Source organism: Aythya ferina (genome assembly GCF_964211825.1).
Source record: "Aythya ferina genome assembly, chromosome: 4".
Taxonomy (NCBI): Eukaryota; Metazoa; Chordata; class Aves; order Anseriformes; family Anatidae; genus Aythya; species Aythya ferina.
In genome coordinates this window covers 45,644,672-45,667,649 of record NC_140300.1, presented here as the reverse complement: position 1 = coordinate 45,667,649, position 22,978 = coordinate 45,644,672, and the positions used below count along the sequence as shown (strand labels likewise).

The window sequence follows — 22,978 nt, the reverse complement described above, 5'->3', positions numbered from 1 at the left end:
TCTTTCCCTTCCTTCCCTGCTGCCCTGCTTTCCCAAGGGCTTGGTTGCTTTTGTGGCCAGCCAGAGAGCATTCAGACAGTACTCACAAAGGATTAGGACCATGATCTTGTACAGTACAGTTCAGTGTTTCAGTCAGTTGTTTAACATCAGAAAGGAAAGATGATCTTCCTTTTCCAATGACCAGCTGAAAATTTTCCTGCTAGAAGAATGGTTCTTGACAGTCTGAGACAGGGATCAGAAGGATCAGCGGATTATCTGGGCAAACAACGAGGCTTGTGGTTTTTAGTTCATATTATTATTAGCCTTTTTTTAGCCTTGTGTTAGCCTGATATAGCATTGCTGCTTAAGAACACTTCTCCTTTTTAGTTTTTCCCTGAACTCAGATGTAGCACCCAACTTTATTGGCAGTGGAATCAGTGGCAGAGTAGTCCTAAATGAGAATGTGAGTGGGACTGAGGCATGGATACTGCTAAGAGACATAGATGTCATCTATTTTTGTCAGGTATCACTTACTACATTTTTACACAAGGGAGACTTCCATCTGCAAACAGTGAGGAAAATGTCTCTTCCTCCTGTTTTAATTTGTTTTTGGTTCAAAGCAGCAAAAGATGCCAAGAACTGAACTTTCTTTTATTTTGTACCTGCTCTATTTTACTGGCTTACTGCAATCAATGTCTTTTAAGCTTGGTGTATCATTGTGATAATTTTCACATTCAATACACTGTTTCATCAGAGAAAGAAAGCATTTCCAATATTTCTGTCTGCTCAGCAGCTTTTCTCAGGTATTCTTTCCTCCTTAGGCAGAGTGCAGATGGGTGCTCAGTTGGTTTAAACTCATTATGATTATTTGTCACTGCTGAGTAAAGAACAAAATACCATAAAGCTACTTTATTCCTCGATCTTCAAGGGAAAGGGAGTCTGAAGCCTCTTCTTGCCAAGGGTGAAATTACTGAAAGATTCCTTTGGATTATGTTATAATGTGTCTTTACATACCCTTTGGACTTCTGTGGGGTAATGGAAGGATTTTAAGATCCGAAATTCACAGCGGCCAGAGAGTTAACTCTGCTCTCATCCACCAAGAGATGCTTAAAGAAATGAGACATTTAACAACTCTATTGAAACCTTTGCAGTTGAGATGTATTTCGGTAATCAGTCTTAAATTTTATTGCCATATTTTTATTGCATTAATTTGGCTACAAGTGACCACCTCTTCCAAAGGGATTTGGAAGAAAAAAGGAAACTGCAGAATGGGTAGTATCCAACCCTTTGTTTGGTGGGTGATGGTCTGGCAACCATGGGAAGTATTCTTAAGGGGTTGCTGCCTCTCAGCAAATCTCACTGAATCCCTTCAAACAGCACACTGGATTTTCTCTTGGCTTCTCTGTAGAGCCATCAAGTCCCCTCTATGAGAAAGAATTCAAAATACAAAAATGATTAGCAACACAAAATATGACTGATCTTGTAAATGCTGTCTCTAGAAAGGACAAAAGAATAAAAACAGCAGCAAAAATAAGCAACAACAAAAAGCAATACTAAAATAGCTCTCTAAGTCTTGGAACTAGATATCTTTCTGATAAACAATTCCAGAAACAGCTGAGCTACTCTGATACTAATTTTTGTCATTGCTTTTTGGTTGGCTTTAACATCTGCTCTTTTGTTTCATGGTGAAGTTCTTGCTTGGTTTATATTTAAAACAGTGTTTTCTAGTTTGGGGACACGGTTCAGTGCTAAAATCTGAGGAAGAAATATGATCTGATTTAAAGCCATACTTACTAAACACAGTTACCTGGTTAATTGGAGGACTGGAGAAAAAGAAATACGTCAAAGAAATGTAACAATAGATAACAACAGAAACAATAGATTAAGCTATGCAGGAGGGCTAGTAACAAATGTCAACAAATTAAACAAGCAAAAATCTGTAAAGTAAAATGTCAAGAAATAAAAATGTTGGGAGGAATCACCTTTCAGAGTGTATTTCCTTCAAAATGCCCCTCACTTTTCCAAGAAAATGAAAACAAATCATCCCTACACGTTCATGTCTGGAAATGCATGATCATATGGTCATACCCCCCTCACTTTTGTAGTATCACTACCTAATTCAAAAGGAAGTAAATCCCAGATATGTTTGTTATCCCTTATGGCTGCCTTTATTATTGTCAATAGGTTATATTATAGACTTTATACCAGAAATGAGCCTGTATTTTTAGTGCTTCATAAATGATTGCTTGTGTGCTAAGAGTAGCACTGGCAAAGTAGAGGCTTTTACAATTGCCATTGGACCTAATCTGCAAATACATTAAAACTTGACCACTAGAGTGCTGTGAGAAGACTAGTTTTCACTGCTAAGACACAAACTGGCAAGTGTTGAATGTAGACAAGTGAAAAGCCAGTATTTGCGATTCACTCCAGCGTGTTGTGTAAGCATCATGTGGGGAGCATTCCAAGCCTGGCGGAGGGCTACAGTTCTGCAGCAGCCCCACGGTGTTCAAGCTATTTCAGAGCCATGGCACTGCTTACTTCTTTTCTATTAAGAAAAACAATTTTAATTTTATCTCAAAGGACAATGAGATGGCCAAGGCACCAAGTATTTTAAAGACTACGTAAAATACATTTCTTTGGGAAATTAGGCTGCGTACTGAGGTTGCTGCTTTGGGGGGAAAATCTTGTGCTGCTTTCTGTCTGCTTTTTGGGCCATTTTGCCTGGGTGCCAGTCCTCCTGGAAGGCTTGAATGTTCTCCCAAGGTTCACAGCCACACATTGCATTGCAATATTTTTGTCCAAATTTGCGGATTCTGTGGTTGTGTTTGAGAGCACAGAGTTGAATAAGTGCCTGGTCTTTGGAGAACTCAAGTGAATGAAAGCCTGGTGGACAGGTCAGGCAATGAAGAGCTAGAAAACCTGAGTGAAACAGTGTATTGGTTTATTGGCAGGTTAGAGTAGAGTTAAAAGCACAAGAAGAAATTGTGGTGGCATTGGAGTCTAGTCGCTGACATACATATTTTTCTGTTCCATGGTTTGTTTGCTCTTCTCTAACTCCTTTCTGATCCATTTGTCTCATACTTTTTTTCTTTGTGCATAAGGGGAAACCCACAGGATGTATGATAAAAGGAGAAGTTGCCTAATTCAGGTGACTTACAGAGATGAAAGTTGGGCAAATGTTTCTGGAAGTGCAGGGAGCATGAGCTTTTAGAGAAACAACTCTTTGAGCATAAAACTTAAAACCACCTTTTTCATTGCTTTGAGCTCCCCAGAAAATAACGTGGAGGATTTGGAGTGTATTTAGAAAGTGAGCAAGCAAGGACTTACGTTCACTTGCCCTCTGTTATCTTGGGCAAAAGTATTTAAGTGATCTGCCTGTTCTCTTAGCATGTGTCATCTGTTAAATCAGTGGCAAAGCAAGATTGGCTGTTTAAGAAGGCTTTTGAAAATCAGAAATTGAAGAAAACGGTTTAGCATCAGAATATAGCATAAAAAGCTGTTTGTAGATGAAGGGAAATCCATTGCATGGCAAGATTTTTTTTTCTTGGTTTATTTATTTATTTATTTATTTAGATTTAGGATCAAATGTCTCCACTTTGAAATTGTCTAGAAAGAAAATAAAAAATAGACTGATAAAAATGTTAGTAAAATAAAACCAAGGCATTTCAGCTTTGACTGTCTTAATAGTGTGGTACCAGATAAAAAGACAAAAATAAGAAACAATTCCATAATGGATGTTCCTAAGGTTTCTGGTTATACAGGCTCTTCCCAACATGAGCAGACTGTCTTGTTACTTAAGTCTCCATTAAAATACGCTAAATTGATGGTTTCAAGCAATTCTTGGATTTTAGAAGAATGATAGTCTCTAATGAGTAACGCTACAGTAGTTTCTTTTCTGACCGGTTCTTTTATGTTATTCAGAAATGTAAATTCCTGTCTCCTGTCAGATAAGCGTCAGCCCTCCTGAAGCTCTGAATGATGCCTGTTTCAGTTGACCTTAACTATGTGCTCTGTTACTTCAAATAGAAAAATGAGTATTGGTCTTTATGGTAGAGATACTGACCATCCTCAGTTACTGCTGGAGCAGTGGTAAATCCTTGTAGCTTCTAGCTCAGACTGCAGTTATGTATGTGCAGTATTTTCTTGTTTTCCAGTATTCTATTTTGGCTCAATTTTGTAACTACAGATCTATTTTGACTGGGAAAAAAAAAAAAAAAAAAAAAAAAAAAACTGTTACTGTTTTTTGTGTTAGCTCTCACTATTAATTATTTTAAATGTCAATTTTAGCAAAATGTTAAAAATATTTACATACAATTCACATTGTGTTCTCTTTTTCATATCTTCTTTGCTGTTTTGCTTAGCTGGGGTTTTGTGTCATGAAGCATTATATTGGACAAAATAGCATATCTATGCATGTAGATATACTGTTGGGACCTAAAACTGAAAGGTAACCAAAAGCAATTTATGAAAACGGTAATATGGCAGCATTAATATTTTGAAACTATTGCAATGCAGAATGTGAGACTGTATCATTCAATATAATTGTCACTACATATTGCTTCCTTTTGTTGGCAATTTCCTCATTTTGTTCCAGACTGTGAGAGTCAACCCAGAAGGGACTTGTGGAGCATTAAAAACCTATAGTCAGTCAAAAATAACAGAATAATATTGGGAAAAATTATTTGTTAGAAAACTCTGTTTTCTAACTAGCGAGCTCAGTGTTTGTTCAAATTCTACAGGTGCAAGTATTTTGCAGTTAGAGGCAATGTGACTGGGTATATGAATGAATACTTATATGTGCAGCTAACTAATTTTCATGTGCAGATTTGGAGAATATAAACAGCTTCATGCTCGCTTAGGTGCCTATGGAAATACAGTTTTTTATGGGTATTTTTTGTACTACATCTGCATTGAATTTATTTTTACCACAGTTTCTTATTAGAATAGCAGCTGTTACACTACATGACTTTGTTTAACCCACCAGCACACCTTATTAAAAATTCATGTAGCAAAATTGTTTGTGTACTATTTTAAGAGAGAAGTAGTTAGGACAAATTTGATTTTCTCAGTTTCTAGTAATGTACATCAAATACTACATATTTTCCAATTTTACTAAAGACTGGGAGTGATTTCTGTTGTGCTCCCTGAAAGTGGAGAAGAAATTGCAAAGACCTGTTGACTCTTCTGTGGTAGTTCTTTTTCTTTGAAACTGAAATAAATGTTATATGATGCAACTACTTGTAGTAATTTTAATTAGAACTTGCCAATTATTAGCATGAGGACAGTCCTTGGTGATGGATGAAAACTTAATTTCCAATATTCACGTTGCTTTGGAACAAATCAGTGTAAGATGCTAGTCAGCCCCCGATGTCTCCCTGTTCAGGGCAGAGGCAGGGCAGGCTGCGTCACTGTGGTTGCATTGTTTTAGGGGTACAGGGGTTTCTTTGCTGACTCATAGTCCACCAGGGACGTGAGCCAGCTGTGTATCCAGCACCACCTAACTGACCCTTCATGCCACTTCAGAGAGAAAGGCCTTCTCTGGCTCTGCTTGCCAACTTTGGTTGGAAACAGGAGTGGCAGTCCTGGGGTTTTTGCTGCACTCCTGATGCACACACCATTAATGTGAGCAACATCAATACAAAAGTGAGCAGTTGCTTTGGTACTCCGTGGTGTTTCTCTCTCTGAATTTTAAAATCCACAGTAAACAGGTTATAATAATTATTTATTAAATGAATTGAACCAAATAAGCCTGTGAAATCCAAACGCCTGCAAGAGTTCCCTTTCCTTTCTGTCATCTTCCTCCTTACTCGTTAATTACCATGTTCAGTGCCATGGAGGCATTTGGCAAGCTAAAGAGATCTGTAATAACTGATACCCATTTTTTCCCCTTTAGAAGAGGGTGCAGGATGCTTCCAGATTGATGCTGTCAGTGGGGAGCTGAGAACGACCCGGTCTCTGTCATATACTGAGAGATCAAACTACAGAGTGACAGTCACTGCTAGGGATCAGGGGATGCCTTCCCTTCAAGAACACGCTGCTGTTTTCATCCAGGTACTTGTTTGTATTGGACAGGTAGAAAAACTATGCTGCATACTTATTTTCTTTTAAATAATAACAAAATAAAAAATCAGTTCGGGAAGAATCCAGGGAAATAAAATGAAGAAAGGAAAAATTTGGAAATAAGCATGTTGTCTCAAATTTCTTTAGTCTAATTCGTTTTCTGTTGAGTGAGGAAATCTGGAAGCTGGACAGATAGAAGCTAAAACACGTGTTGGAGTAGATGTTGTTTCTCAGCTATATTAATATATTTTCTGAATTCTCTGTCTGTGCGAGGACAGCTCATTCACTTGTGCTGGTTCACAGAGGGCTGCTCTGCATGGGAGTGTGAAATGGCAGCCTGTGCTCTTCCTGCGGGCAGCAGGTCTGCCTGACCATGGCCCTCTGCACACTCTGTCACTGGGTGTCACCTGTGCTGTTTGTGTTTGGCAAAATGTGTAGCACACCATGCTTCCTTGTGCAATCTCTCTGTGAGAGTGCTGAGCTGCTGTCCCAGAGAGAAAGGCAGCTGAAGTGCTCTGGAGCAGGGGCAGAAGTAGCAATGTTGGAGACACCTATCTTTGGATGCCTGCATATCAGGTGATGATAGACTATGTTGTCCCTTATTTTTTTCATGTGGGAATGAAAGAGAGAATTATGGAGTGACTGGCCAAGGGCTGTTTGAACTCTGCTAGAACATGTCAAGTTTGTTTCCTGGCTTTTAGGCATAGTTAGTATAATTACATAGCCACAAATGATAAATGATTAAACTGTCAATAAAATAATTTTCATTACACTGCTTCTAATACCAATGGGAAAATATGGCAGTCTTTGTGCTTCTGTTATAGGTAATCCCACTTCCCCCATGGAGGGGTGTCTTCTCTCAAGATTTCAAGCACTTGGTCATACCTGAGAACTTTAAACCTGCACAAATACTGACTTCCGTAAGGCTTCCTGGTAATCATCTAGCAACTAACAGGAAGCTGTATTTTAGTATTGCTGAAGATGTTGATGATGTTCATTTCGAATTGGATAATTTGACGGGAGACCTTTTTCTTTCCAAGGAACTTGACTATGAAACAGCTTCACACTTCCTTTTACAAGTTCTTATAAAGGATTACAATAATAATCCTCCACAGAATAACACCGTGTTCCTCAGTATTAATGTAGAAGATCAGAATGACCACTCCCCATGTTTCCAAGATGACTTCATAGTGATTGGCATAGAGGAAAATGTACCTGTTGGGACTCTGGTTTACACATTCAATGCAAAAGATGGAGATGGCAGTTTTCTGAACAGCAAAATACAGTATTCTGTGGAAATGAGTAGCATGGCTGAAAATCCATTTCTTATTCACCCTTCGTATGGCACCTTGGTCACGGCATTTCCACTGGACAGGGAGATCACTCGCTCTGTGATCCTTACAGTGTCTGCCACAGACCAGACAATAAACGTGGCTGATCGCAGACTTGATTCCCTGACAGCAAAAATTGTTATTCTAGATATCAATGACAACAGTCCCAGTTTCATGTCTTCATCTCTTTCCTATGTTGTGGAGGATGCAGAGGTGGGCTTCCTTGTGCACCACATAAACGCAAAGGATCCTGACGAGGGAAGAAATGGGCAAGTTACATATCACATCATTTCAGGCAATGAAAACAAATCATTTATATTGGATAAAATCACAGGTACTATAACTTCTGTCTACAATCTGTACACTGTGCTTATCATGGTCATATTTGGAAGTATATACAGTGCAATACTGAAATACCACATAACTGTGGTACTCTACCCCTGGTGATGAGCATGGTGGTGCTACTTTCAATATGCATGCTCAGTGAGACTCAGCTCAGAAATTTATGCATGGCACTGTGACTGTGTTGTGCAGATGTACTGAAATGCCTTCCAGTAGGGCATTGAGGGAAGCAGGGAAAAAAGTGTGTGCAATGAAATATTTCACTCAGATTTTTACACAATGCATACTTAAAGCATGTATACGCACCTACATTGATATATGTAGATGCTATATGTAGAGCTGCTAATTGTAGAACTAACGTGCAAAAAGAAAACAAAGCTAAGTAAAAACTTTAAGCCAGGAGTTAAATAAAAAGAAATCACTTCAACTTCACTTCAATTTCCATGAATCCCAATTTTCCCTGATGTCAAAATGAGTATTTCTGGGTGACTGTGAAGGGAATGATCTGCTCCACAGTCTGGAAGCCTTGCAATAGTGGCACAGAGTGCACTGCGATGCTACTCTGAAGCTGTGAGTGCTGGACCAACTAGCGTCCTAACCTGGAGCTTCCTTTCTTTATAACAGGACTCCTAAGTACAGCCCAGCTTCTGGACCGTGAGGTTCAGGAGCGCTACAGTCTGATGGTCATGGCTATTGATGGTGGCAGCCCAGCTCTCTCTGCAACTCAAGTTCTGACCATCGTTGTTCTTGATGTGAATGATGAGAGACCAATATTTCTGCAGCAACTTTATGAGACTGCGGTTCGTGAAAACCAGGATCCAGGGGAGCTAGTCATAAAGGTGGAAGCTATGGATAGAGATGCAGGTAATTTCAGTCCCTTTGCTATAAATTTCATTGTGAACACAGTGGACTGATCAAATCTTGCTGCCTGATTAGTATATCAAATATAAACTGAGTGCTTGGGTGATGTGGATAGCTCAGTGTGCTCTAGATTTCATGTGAAAACAGCCAGAGTATTCTGGTTATAAGTAAGAAAACAATGCTCATCTCCATTAGAGTTAATATTTGAACATTTTGTTTCTCTCCATCAGTTTTGAATAGTTTTAAAAGTTATGAGATAGGGTCCTGGTTTTGTAAAACCAGTAAACATGCACTAATCTCTTCTGACCAGAGAGGGGCACTGTCATCCAAGATTTTCCAGGTAGCTGAGCTACGAAGGAATTTTGGAAACCACTCTGGATTTCAAATACGATTTTACATACCTAAAAATACTAATGCACTGCTTTTCCAACATACATGAGATGGATGAGTAAAAAGGGTGGTTCATAATCTCACAGAAAATGGTGAAATGTGAGAGAGTCTTTGCTGAGCAAATAAAAAACTCCAGTTCTTCAACTACCTGTTCTTTCGGGGTATCTGAAATGCATATGATGCTACAGGTGGTCTGTGTGCTGGAGATAATCACACCTTCAGGAATACCAAGCACAGCATATACAGTTGATGTAACCTGAAGCAGTTGCACAGAGTTTTTGATCTGTAGTGAATAAAATCTGAGGAAAGAATTAAACTTGTGAATATTACTGCAATTGACCTAAAACTTGTCTCAGCTTTGTCAATGACTTTCTCTTTAACATGTGTTTGCTTTCTGCACATCTTGAGAATGGTTTAAGTTTGTGCTATCCAAAAAATAAAACTTGTGAGCAAAATCATCTTGTGTCTCCAGTAAGATTTACCATTTTAAAGTAGAGCACGTACCAATTGTGAAAGGGTGCTGTGAGATGCACAGCTCAGCAGAGATGCTGTATGGGAGAGCTATTTCTCCACAACTATGTAAAGTATTCAGAAATTAGGAAGGAGTGGGTAGTGTATATGAACATCTTCATGCCATTTGAGCAGTGTTACCGTCTAACTCTGTCTCCCTCACTCTTCCATGTACTTTCTTTCCTTTGCGCATCACTCTATAAAAACAAAGGCTGAATTGGATGTTAAAAATTTTTAGATAATACAGAAGAGGAATGGGAATTTGTTTGAATTCCTCAGTCTCCTTTCTCCATTCCTTATGTTCTTTTATCCCACGTTTTGTGGGAAATACAACAGAAGGGAAATATTGGGAGCCATTAATAGGAGGGAGTGGGACTGGCTTGGCAGGGTGGAGAGGAAGGGCACTCCAGGTCTACCAGGTGGCATGTGGCTGGCCAGTGTGCACCTGATGGAACAGATACTTGAGGCTGGAGCAGTGTTGGAGCTGCGTTGGGTCCTTCCTGTTTTGTTTGTTTTGGGCGTGCTTATTTTTGTTATTATTAATTATATTTTAGTTTATAATTTTTCCAGTAATCAGAGCCCTTCTGTTGTTTTTTTCCTCATGTTTTCATGATTTGGCCCAATCTCATATGTATGTTGCAGTATTGTTCCAAATACTGAAAATGATGCTCGAAATGTAAGAAAAGATTTATATAGGCGCCATACAAATATAACATAACTAACTTTTCTTATCCTTTTGGGACATAATTTTTGAGTAAGACAACTGCTTTCATGGTGTTCTTTTTTCCCTCTTTTTATCACATTTTAAAGATCATTTTTATTTGCTCTTTAAGTTGCAATTCAAATCTCAGTAATATTTCCAGTCTCAGAAGAGGACTTTCCTCCCTGTATTGTTTCTTTCACCTCATATGTTCCCTGACTGACCACGGGGAGGAATGATGGAATGATTTTTACTGACAATTGCAGCCATCATCAACCTTTTGGTTTTATTTGTTTCTCTACTTTATGTATTATCTGTGAAGGGAAGAGCAAGCAGCTGTCATCTACTTTGTGTTTGACCCAAGCTTTAAGCTCGCTGCCACTTCAAAAGGTCTTTTGTGGAAATCACTGCTAAAATTTTGCTTCCACTGATTTATTTTTTTCCCACATAGATATCCATGAAAAAAATTCTTGTTCCACTGACTCCTATCTCTAGTTGTACTTACTGCAATCCTCCCTTTCCTCATTTTATGTAAGTCTTCTACACAGTGTGGGAGCTCTCCACTTGCCCCAAGGCCAACATCTAACACAAGTAAATGCAAGTAAACACATGTCTTCAATTGCTCATTCCAGTTAATAATTTCAGCCCCCTAAAATGTGACTAGTAACCAGTTAACCAGGAGGTTGGATTAAGTGCAGATGTGTCAGCTGCTATGTGAAGCCCATGGTGCATGAGCACATAGAGTCATCACCCTCCTCTCTTGGCAGTGCATACAGGCATGCATTTTTTTTCTGCCTGTAGCATATTGGTAATTAAGGATGGATAAATGCAGACAAAGTTGCAAATATCTTTTTAAAGGTAGTTGAGAGTTGATAGACTGTGTTGGTAATATGAAATTTTCAAGATACTTTCCTTCATTGTCCCTGCAGCCATGATTTTCTTCCTTTCTTCCAGAAAGTTGGAAGGATTTCTGTAACTTTTTTTTGTATTTTTATGAATATGTTGCTTCCTTGAATTGGTTTAGATGCAAATAACAGTAATAATTCCTTCAATCAAATTTCAGTAGTATTGTCAACTACTTTAGCAAAGTTATTCAAAGGCAAACAAAGGCAGTCACAGGCATCAAAACTGTAGAATCTGTTTCTTTTCTCATTTTGGTGTTTCTCCATCAACTCCAGTGCAGATCGTTCTATTTTCTGCTGCTGTAGTTGAGATCAGGTATGCAGTGTTAACTTGGAATAGCAGTTACAGTATTACCAGGAGTACTTTGGTTTTCTGGGTGCACTAACTGTCTCTGTGTGACCAAAAGATTGTTTATTGTGTGAAAAAAAATGCATAATGATTGAATGAAACAGAAGAACGTGCAAATGAATGAGCACAGTTGTACAAGATGAGTGGTTGCGGCCTTTTAAATATAATATAGTATTAAACTCATTAGCAATCTTGTAATGGAGATTTCATTGTATTTTCTTCTGACGGGTGTTGAAACTACATGAAATATGAAATAAGTTATAAAATAATCATAACTCGTAGGAATGTGGAATCCCAATTCTTGTTCAACTCAGGCAGCTTTGGAAGAAGGGGTAGTAAAGGCCTATACAGTTTTAGCCTAGTATTTCCTAGAGAAGGACAGGAAGAATAATATTTGTGCACTGTATACAAATGGTAGGTGCAATTAGGAACAGATTGGAGATGGCATTCAGAAAAAACACTGAGGGAGGGAAAACCTTTTATCTTCCCTTCTGGAAATTCTGCAAGACTTCACAAAGGCAAGCAATATCATTTCAAAGGTTGGCTACAAGCATGAACAGTCTAAAAGGCTTGAGATGTGCTGTGGGAATGTCCACCAAGTTAGCGTTTGTGTTGAAGACAACTAGGAAATGCCTACCCTATGAATCCTGATGGGACTTAGGTACCTGCCTGCTCAATATTACAAATATTTAGAAGTTGTGAGCATGCCAAGAAGCGGATGCTTTCTCTGGATGTTTATGTTATTCCGTATCATACTTTATAGAGATGCTTGTATTGGCTCTGAGTGAGGAAACTGGAGAAACAGAGCTGCCAGACCAGCCTGGTGCACGGCCTGACATCCTGTTGAGAAATAATTAATTACCTCAGGGAGAGCACAAGACAGATGCACAGATTCCACGGTCTAAGCTAGTGCTGTATTACACCACAATGATATGTCAGCTTGCTTGGAGACTTGCCCTGGATGCTGAGAAATGCTGCTGGGGTCACTTTGAGTGGCAGGCAACACATTAGGTACAATGCAGCAGCTGGACAAGCATTTTGAAGATCCAATTTTAAATTTTAATCTGTTGTACTAATGAAGAAGCAGTTAATCACTGCATTAAAAATAATAATTTAATCCATAATCCATTTCCCAGAGCGTGGGGGAAAAATAAAGACAGCGTGTAAGGAGAGTGGCTCGGTTTTGCTAAAACTTCCATTCTGTTTTTAAGGACAAAATTCCTTGCTTCAGTATGAAATCCTGCCAGGAACTGGATCTGAAAAATTTAGGATGAACTCAGACAATGGAGAACTCACAACAGCTGTATCACTGGACAGGGAAACTCAGGAGTTTTTCAGTATTAAAGGTAACAGTGTGAAATACCTGTGACTGCTTGTAAAATGGGAGGTGAGAATGGATGTGGTGTTGTCGTCATCGGTACTTTCACTTCTTGCCATTTGGATTAGTTGGAAGTGGAAGTATTTTCAGGAACAGGAGAGTATGTGCTCTTTGCATAATGCAAGTAAGTCTACTGTTCTGATATTGTTAAAGAGTATCCCTTGTTGCTCCTACCCTCTGTACAAAATTTGCTTTCTGTTTTTTAACCTTAGTTTTGGTTCGAGATGGTGGAACTCCATCACTATCAAGCACAGTGACAGTTATCTGCAAAGTGCTGGATGAAAATGACTGCTCTCCCAAGTTTCTCTTTCCTGTCTCTGAGATTCATATTCCAGAGAATCAACAGCCTTCAGTAGTCTACGTTGCTGGGGCTGTAGATATGGATGCTGGCAATAACGGAGCTCTAAGATACCACATAATTGGTAAGTTATACCCTATCATTTTTATTAGTATAAATCAGGAATCATGTAAACAGCAGTATCTAGGTTGTAGACTACCTCCTGCCTTGTCCACATCCTTCTTTTACGTAGAGAGGGAAAAAAAATCTTTCACTCCTTTGTCAGCATTAATAAGCCCTTTTCAAGCACACCTTCAGTCTGTTTTCTGGATTTGAAATAGTACAGAACAGAAGAACAAAAACAATCAAATGCTGGAAGGAGGCATTTCACAGAATCACAGAATTTCCTAGGTTGGAAGAGACCTCAAGGTCATCGAGTCCAACCTCCAACCTAACGCTAACAGCCCTCCACTAAACCATATCCCTAATTTATCACAAAAGCGTAGTTTTGTCCCTTTTGTAATAGTTGTGGAAGTATTGAATGTAAATATACCCTTGCAAGTAAGTACAAGAACTAACTGAATTTTATTATTTTATTATTATTTTATTATTTTTTTTAATTTTATGTCTTGAGAGCTTCTTTCACTCACCAATTAAAGTTATACTTAATTTTCATGTTGCCAAACTCTCCACATGTCCACTATGCCAATGTAAGCTCCACAGCTGTTCAAAGCCTCTGGTAAAATCTGTGCAGAAATACGAGCATGCTGCGCTTACTTTGGTTTGTGGCTCTCAGTAATAGCTGAAAAGTAGGCGCATAGCTACTGTGGTAACAGCCAACAAATTTTTCTTTGAAGAAGCAGTTAAGAATTCCTTTGTGTTTTTTTTGGTTTTAATTTTCATGATCTTTAATTACCTTTAATGGTCTTTCTACATGTTATAAAGTACGTATGCCATTCATTGTTACTAAAAACGCTAACTTTTCTTCTGTCAACCTCATCATATTTACCTTCCCCCGCAAATCAAGATCTTGCACAACTCTTCACTTCCAAGAGACAGGTTTGTAGAAGAGAGCAAGGAGCACATAATTACAATCGTCAGCAATGCTTTATAGGTTTCTGGAATTTGTAACTAAGGTTGGGAAGAGGTCACTTTGTGCAGCAGCATAGTTGCAGGAGATTTTAAAAGGTGTGCTGCTTTAGGAAAAAAGACATACATCTGGCAAAATAGCCACTCTGTAAATTAATATGATATTCTGTATTTACTGTCATTGCCACCCACTGATTTAAATGAAATGCAGGTTTTAATTCTTAGAAGAGGAATAAAATATGTGAAAGACACATGAGCACACCAGCTGCACTGGCAATTGGATAGTGTTATTGCAATTAACGTGGTATTCACAAGGGATTATTTTGCAAAAGCAATTGTTTGTCATCATTTTATTTTGTGTGTTTGAAAGGTGGAAACGATGGAGAATACTTCACACTAAATAATACTTCAGGAAAACTGTTGGTCACTCGTACTTTAGACAGAGAGGATATCAGCAATTTCACCCTTGTAATTGAGTGCCATGACCTAGGCAGGCCCTCGAGAAGCTCCACTGCACTGTTGTATGTAACAGTCCTGGATGAAAACGATCACAGCCCGCTGTTTGCGAAGAACCAGTATCATGTCTCCGTGAGAGAAGACCTAGAGGAAGGCTCAGCCATCTTGGACCTTTTTGCTTCTGATGAAGATGATGGCCTGAACGGTGAAGTTATATACCGGCTGATCGACGACACCTTTGGAGCATTTGCCATTGACAGCCTAACAGGTTCCATAGTTACCACAAAGCCACTGGACCAAGAGACCAAATCCCAGTACACGTTCAGGGCTGTGGCTAGTGACTGTAGCACCCACTGGCCAAGAAGTACCACCGTCAGCGTTGTGGTGCACGTGGATGATGTCAATGACAATGACCCGGTGTTTATGCAGAACCCTATCAGGGCCTTCGTGCCTGCTGAAACTGCTGTCAATGAGACGGTAGCCACTGTGAGAGCAGAGGACGTGGATCTGGGGCCAAATGGAGCTGTTGTCTTTAGCTTGGTGCCAGAAACTGTATTTCAGATTGATGCAATGACAGGTGCCATTGTTCTTCAGCAGCCCTTGGCTTCCGAAGACTTCAGTGCCCGGCTGCTTGTGATGGCTTCAGATCAAGGCACCTCACCTCGAACAGCCACGGCCATGGTCTTTATCATTACAGAGGGACAAGAGGAGCAGATTTCATTCAGCCGTAACTTGTATGAAGCAAGTGTGCCTGAGAACAGTGCAGCAGGTAGGTATCAAATCCCTGTCTGTGTTCCTGCAGCTGCTGGGGCCCTTTCCATTTGGGATGGTAATTGTAACAAATAGGATAGGGAAACGTCTGTCCTGTGCAGCATCGGGGAAAAGTTAAGCTGAATCGAGCAAATATCCCTCTGCCGTTTGCCAGTGTACCAGCCAAAGAATCATAATCTGTTAGTGGAGGCATTGTCTGGCAGGCACATTTGCTGCTCATGTGCAGTGGTGTTGCTCACATTAAGCAGAAAGCTCCCATACCAGAGATGGTGTGTTCCCAGCCCCTCAGCCTGAGAAGCACTGAGTATCAGTGGGTTCACTCCTTTAGCAAAATGACTTTAATGATGGGTGGACAGTGCTTACTCCTTGTTTCACTTGTCAACACACTGAGGTTCAGATGAGATGAGTGGTATGTACCAGCTGCAACACAAGTTTTTGTTTGTTTGTTTGTTTGTTTTGTACTTTTGCAAAACCCTTAATGAACTGTAATAGCTTTCACAGAGACTGTAAAACCTTATTTAAATTTTGGACTTTCCAGAAAGAGAATACGGGGGCAGGGTGAGGTAAAGGGGGAAGAAGTTTGGAGACTGTAGTACATCAACATTCAGACTTCTACAACTCATCTCTAGGTAGAGCCTGCTACCTGTAGATAAACAGCTTAAATCACAAGGTGCTTACAGATTTATTTTTTGTTCAGTGTAATGATGAGAATTACTACTCTATTTTTTTTTTTTTTTTTTTATCATTTAGAGGGTATTTGTAGTTGTGCATCCTGCTGATTAGATATGGTAAGTACTTCTTCAGGCTTCAGGGGATGGGTTCATCATAACAAGGGGCAGAAAGGAGGGCCTTTCACATTTTTTCCACCCACAAATCTGACTGTACAATTGACCAGACGTATTTAGAGGTCTGACCTGGACTACATTCTTGATTCAAAAGCTGCCTTACAAGGTTCACCTTGAACAAGTCATTTATTCTCTTTCTAGTTCAAATTTCCCTCTGTAAAATGAGAGCAATATTCCTCTATATCCTAAGGGTATTGTGAGACTAGTGAATTCTTAGATCTTGAATAACAGCCTATATATTTGATTAGGAATCAGCAAAGACAAAATGTGCTAATAATTTTGGAAAACCAATCAATATACATGGGTAATTACAAACAGAGTAGAGAACTGAGGGTGAAGATGTCTGTGGCAGAAACTACTGCTAGGATTGCTGAGACATTTCTTCCTACGTACCTCGCTGAGACTACAAGCCAAATTTTCAACAGTGTATTTTAAAATTAAGATAATGTTGTGAGTATTACTAATGTTTCAGTTAACAGGACAAAATATGCAATATGGTGAAAAAACACTTTGGATTAAGTGACTTTTTTGACCATAGATAAAATAGCCTGAAAGCAAAAGATTTCATTAAAAAGTTGTGAACTGCGACCAAGCCACCAGATTAGAGCATCCATCTTGCTTTCTCACTGTCTGTCAAAAAAACATGCAGGATTTTGTAAAAAGTGGAAGGCTTCCTACAGGAAATAGAAGAGCATGCAGTAGAGTGGTGGTTACAACACCCTCTGGAAATAAGAAAGGTAGAGATTTAGGTCTCCTCAGGCAGAGGAGTATTTACATTTCTCTTACTCCATTCTGAGCACTCTAAGTACTGAATCCACAGGATAAAAGTTTATTATTATTATTATTATTGCTTTTTTGTGTGTGTGAAATCAGTGCTTCATTTATGGCTTCTACTTCAAATACAAAAAAATAAAAATAAAAAAAATCCTAAGTACTTGACGTTTAAAAATTCCTAAGCCTTGACATTTAAAACATGTTTTTTATTCCATGAATTTGACTAGGATTTGCAAATAATTTTGTGTGGCCTAAACCTGTTTTTTTTTTTTTTTTTTTTTTTTTTTTTTTTTTTTTTTTTTTTCTGACTGTGAGTCACAGATACACCCTGTTTTATTAGAGTCAGCACTGTACAGTAATTAATTGTGTGTTGCTCTGCAAAGGAGAGGGAAGCCCTGAACTCTGAATTTTGTCTATCCATTGATGCAGCAAGCTTATATTTTTAGAATGTGTCACAGGAACTTAATTGTCACTCTTCTAGGGAGAGTAAGATGAAGACCCTGGCATCTACCTTTTAATGACAGATTGGATTCATTTGCACTAATCCTGCATTATATCAGGAAAGATCTAAATTTCTTTCTATTCAAGGAAAGATAATAAGAGCAAAGGTTTTGTTAGGAAACAAGTTAAAAGAAAGAAGATGAAAATGGGAACTATGCAGCAATTGATAAACTAATCTTGTCCTAAATTTTCCTAAGTGTGGATACATTTATGGTTCAGGCTAGACGATCCAGCCTGAAATCATGGAAATACCCCAAGGAATTGTGGTAACAGAATGCCATAGTCAGATATTCTCCCACTCAATCTGTAGAAAACATAAATCAGATTTGATTTAAGTTGTTTTGATTAAAAGAAATTTCACAAAGCTTCAGGGTAAGCTACAGGGTTTCATCCCAAAATTTTAGTTTGTATTTTTAATAAAAGTCTATTTGTAAAGATGATCACATTCTTTTAAGAGTATGAAAGATTTTACCAAATATTAATGTTTGTTTTGCTCTGCTTATAGTATTTTCTTATTTATATAAGCATAAGTGCATATCAAATACTTCACTTTTCAGGAAAAAAGGCATGATTATAATTAAAACTCCCATAGAAGTTAGCTTACAGGATATATGTGATCTGGGACCCCTTCAAGAATGAATAGCAGCAGTGTATTCAGTCCAAGGGAGATTTACATTACACACTGATTATTTGTAGACCTGGTATTAATAAATGCGGCTTTTCCTCCTCATTTTATTTCTGCCTTAACTAATAGAGTGGGAAAGGTCTAAGTTTATTTTAAAAAGAATCAAAACTCAAAACAATATAAACAATGAAAGCCAAAGCCAAGGGTCCATAGTTCCAATTTAGTCTAAAATTGTCTTTTAGATAAGTACCTCAGGAACTGGCTCTTATGGTCAGAGTTTCTTTACTTAAAGTGTATGACCTCCAAGTTTAATGATCTTCAGAAAATCCTATTCCTCTACTTTTTTTTAATAATGAACATTTAATGTCTTTAAATATTATAAACTGCATTTAGAAGCCAGTCAATACGTAATTAGGTCTCTGCATTCTCCAGAGGGTTCCCAGAGAAACCTTTGTTATTCACCAAGCTTTCAGTTGAATGATTATATGCATAGCACTTCTTGAAGACAGATTCAGCAAAAAACCATGTTGACTCCTCTGCATTTGCAGGTTTGTTTTTTTTCCTAATAGATATAAAATATGTAGCCTCTTATTTTGTGAGTCATCCCTTGTGCTCAGTTAGCTTTTTCTTTCATTAGCAATTAAGAGATCTCAGGAAATAAGGGCAAGGATGAATCAGAGTTAGATGATAAAGGAGGAGAAAAAGACTACAAGGCTGACTGCAGAAGACAGAAGAATTGTATAGATTATACAGTAGCTCAGTTCTGGTGTGCATTGTATGTCCAAACACAGAATACAACAAATGTTGCTATGAGCCTGTTTAGCCAGGTAGGCAAATAGTGCCTAAGCTGTCCTGCTTCAGTTTCAAGTCTGCAGGCATAAAGTAAAAGTTGGTATGCATGATATTTTAAAGCAGTTTGAGATACTTTCAAAAGCAATATATCTGTGATTTAACTGGAAAAAAACAAAGCATAAAGGTGTAAGAAAAGCAGTTTAAAATGTTTAATATTCTTAACTGATTTAGAAGTTGACTGCGTAGCATTTCAAGCTCATCTATCTTCAGCTGTGATCCTCATCTCCATCCTTCCTTATACTGGCTTCAGTGCTGACCTGATCCTTGCCGTGACATTTCACTGTGCTTTACAGCCAGAAAGCTCCCTTTCTCCTGTATTAATTTTCCACCAGTTTGGCGCAGTGAATTGGCTCAAGAAGGGCTCTGCTGAGCATCAGCTCCATGGAGAGAAAAGGACTGTGAGGAACCACAGGTGAAGGCAGTATCTTGGCACGCGAAATCTTGGCAGCTACAAGTCATTGTGATTTGGAATGCTGTAGGGGCTGAAGCTTCAGTGCAACATGCTGTGACCTCTGCTTGAGCAGTGTTTGAGTCACGTATGCTCGATGTTGTAAGCTACTGGATGGGTGCTGTCTTTTGCTATTTATCTGTATAGGATTTATTTGTGTCACAATAGAGATGTCAGAAGTTGGTCATAATTTTTTCACAATGAACTGTAAAAAATTGCTGTTTAAAGGAGTCGTTTTCTGTGAAATTTATCAGAAACAAAGGAAACATGCTCTTTGCCAAAAATAAACAAATAAGGTTTAAACAATTTTAATCACATGAAAATATACAACTTGAAGTATTAGGATTTGAGGACCCAGAGCAACATTTTGTTAACTTAATCCCTGAAAAACGGATTCAAATGGAAATACTGCTGCTTGCTGTATTTGTGGTAGGTTTTCTTCTAAAGCCAGTAGTCAAAGAGAACAGAAAGATTGCTGACAGTATTGGAAGATAAATATAAACAGTCTGGACCTTGATTTTTTTTTTCTTATCTTTAGCTCTGGTAGGAGGATGCTATAAACGATTGCCCTTTTGCTGGCTTCTGTTGTAAATCAAAGAAGCCCAGCAATGAACATTCAACCTACTATCATCCAGAAGATCCCTATTTTAGATCCTAAAAGCAACTTTTCATATCCGTCTGTTGGATGGGTAGATCTTATTTCCAGAACCCTTATAATAAGTATATTCACTAGTGCAGAAAACTGTATCTGTCACAATCAGAGTGTTTGTGTTTTTAATTGCCAGATTTTAGGAACAAATTACGAAACATATAAAACAAGATTTCCTGTTTTTAAAAATTAGTGGCTAACCGTACTTAAATAAAATGAATAAGTAACAATACCAAGAACAACGTTTCCTCTCAAATTTACACTAAAGATAAAGCCCTTCCTTCCAAAATTGAATGTGAACAGCATGCCCTTTGTAATGTAATAAAATAGCTAGCTGACTGTAATGCTGTTTGGAAGAGTTCAGGATATATGGTAACTTCATTCCATCACAGCTGGATGGAATCAATTAAAATTAATTTAAACGATTAAAATTGGTTAAAAATCAATTGCCATATGTGCTAAAAGATTTCCTAACTCTTGAAAGGAACAGTTATTTGGGAATATTGATAATTAGTTTTTAATAAAACTTGCTACATTTCTGTTTACCATGATTCTGATTAGGATAATGTATTCAGTTTGAAATTTTTTTCTTTAATCCTCTTTCAGATAGGATTTTTATTTCACATCTTTTATATTCTGTATTAAATCATTACTTTTTTTCATTGAATTCAGATACTGCTCAACTCATCTGTCTTTGACACATTCTGTTTTTCATTCCATTTGTCAGAAAATGACTACTTAAATTTTTTTAAGAATATTTCAAGTATTTCTCAAAAATTCAAACTGAACTTAGATAAATGAAGAAAAAATAGAAGACCTCTTTGAAAGGATTTAGAAGTAACACTCATTCTTATGCATGCTAACAAGGACTATTTTCCTTGAAAGAATTCATGAAAAGGTTAGATTGTAATGACCAAAGGTAGCACAACCCGAATAAGAGGACCACACGAATAAAAAGACGCTTTCTCAGACAACCTCAGAAAGGGAGTTTAATATTCAATGTCTATTTTGGCCTTCAACTCAATCAATGTTATCACCACTAGAAAGAAAAAATAATATTTTATTTTTTTTTCTTTTCCAAATATAACTTCAGTTAGGAGGTAATTTTGGTGGTACTTGGGAGTTTGCAATCAACACAAGTTAAAAACTTACACTTTCATTAGGCAGGTGATGAAGTCGCAATCACACAAGTAATTTACTGGGCAAGGAGGGATAGGGCCTTGCCTATGAAGTTGCATTACAGTGAAAGGTTTTCTTGTCTACTATTTCAAATCATGAATGAGCAGCTAGGCTAGTTCATGTGTGTTTGGCTGTGCATCTGCTATCACTCAAAGTAATAAAAAATTGCAATAAAACCTTATTAAGTGGACATTATGAAAATGTTGTTTCCATAGGTACGTCACTTACAACTGTAGAAGCTTACGAACACAAATTTACAGGAGAAAGCATAAAGTACAGTATCCTTGGTGATGAGGAAAGCGTATTCTCCATACACCCAATTACAGGTAAACTTGGTAGTTTTTCTTTTTCTCAAGTGTCTGTCTAGGTTAAAGAGTGTAGTCACTTCTCTGGTGTGTAAGAGAGTGTAACTTCTCCGTTTGCTTCAGTTCCTTCTGAATATGGGCAGCAAGAGACAGCTGGCCTTTTGAACAGGCACAGTCTATTTGGGCTGGCCGTAGACAATATAAGCAGTTTTCCTCAGAAGTAGTGTAGATAAGTTGTACTCTTAACAAATGCCATTCTCTTTGACTTCCTGGTGGCTTTCATCTCTGATTATTCTGCTGTCACCAGGCACCAAGCAGTGAACTCCTGCAGAGCTGATAATGTTTGCTGCAGATGGACAGTTTAAAATGATTTTGTTTTGTTCAGATGAGGGGCACTTAGAAGTGCATATACTTGATTTCCAAGTTCTTCTCATTTCACTGAAATAAAGCTAGAAGTGTTAATCTGAATGACTGTTATAGTCACAGGCAAGTTTATCCCTGAGGAAGTGAATCTTCTCCAATATCAACTGCCCAAAAATATTGAATGCCAAAAAAAAAAAAAAGATGCTAGTAGTTTTTTGTTTTGTTTTGTTTTTATCAGCCAAGTTGCGAAATGGTTGCACAATGTTTTAACTCTCATAAGCACTTTCTTCACAAACACCAGTGGAATTTCTGTAGCTCAGGATGTTGCAAATCTTCCTGTGAGACTTTTGAGCCATTGTAGTTGAGTATTGAAATAGTTGGTGTAAATGTAATAAAACCTTTTTCCCATTTCTTAGAAAATATTGAAGTGCTGCCTTTCCATACTTTTTAAGAGTAGTTCAATATTTATTTTGACACCAGTGACTCTCTACCCATTCTTTATAAAGCAGAAGTATTTGGAGTTGTATTGATGCCCTCTGTAACTTAGGTGTTCATAACAGCTAGAGGTCTGCTACTTTTCAGTTTTCAAGCACTAGTGTTAATTAACCCAGCTTTGGAAAAAAAAAAAAAAAAGATCTCCAGAATTGTTTGCTGTTACCAGACATCCACTATACTATCTAGAAACTTTCCTCATTTTAGGGGGATTTATTATATTGTTGATCACATGAAGTATAGCTAGAAGTGACCCAAGGACATAAACTAATCTGTCCCCTGCCACAGAAAGAGAACAAACTGTGCCTAAGTCTAACAGGCATTAGTCTGTCATGTTCTTAACAGCCTCCAGCAATAGTAATTCTGCAAACCTGGTAGTCTCTACAAGTCTTTGCAGCTGGAAAGTTTTTCAAATTTACCCAAATGTCTGCTGAAAGAATTTCAACTCATTACTTCTTAACCTAATGGCAATAGATATAAAGAGTTTTTGCCTTTGTCTTTAATGCATTTGAAGAGCATTACCCTATTTCTTCTTTGTATGCACTTCTCT

General features: G+C 38.0%; 1 protein-coding gene across 1 annotated transcript in view; it reads left to right on the top strand.

The window, feature by feature from the left end:
- Positions 1–22,978, top strand: part of DCHS2 (dachsous cadherin-related 2) — a gene marked incomplete at its 5' end in the record, with an annotated part of 107,092 nt that overhangs the window by 68,946 nt on the left and 15,168 nt on the right. Inside the window, 7 exons of the mRNA XM_084517974.1 lie at positions 5,873–6,030; positions 6,864–7,704; positions 8,337–8,576; positions 12,636–12,770; positions 13,015–13,224; positions 14,539–15,393; positions 21,484–21,594. Of these exons, the coding sequence (XP_084374100.1) occupies positions 5,873–6,030; positions 6,864–7,704; positions 8,337–8,576; positions 12,636–12,770; positions 13,015–13,224; positions 14,539–15,393; positions 21,484–21,594 (2,550 nt within the window). The remainder of the gene's footprint in view (positions 1–5,872; positions 6,031–6,863; positions 7,705–8,336; positions 8,577–12,635; positions 12,771–13,014; positions 13,225–14,538; positions 15,394–21,483; positions 21,595–22,978) is intronic.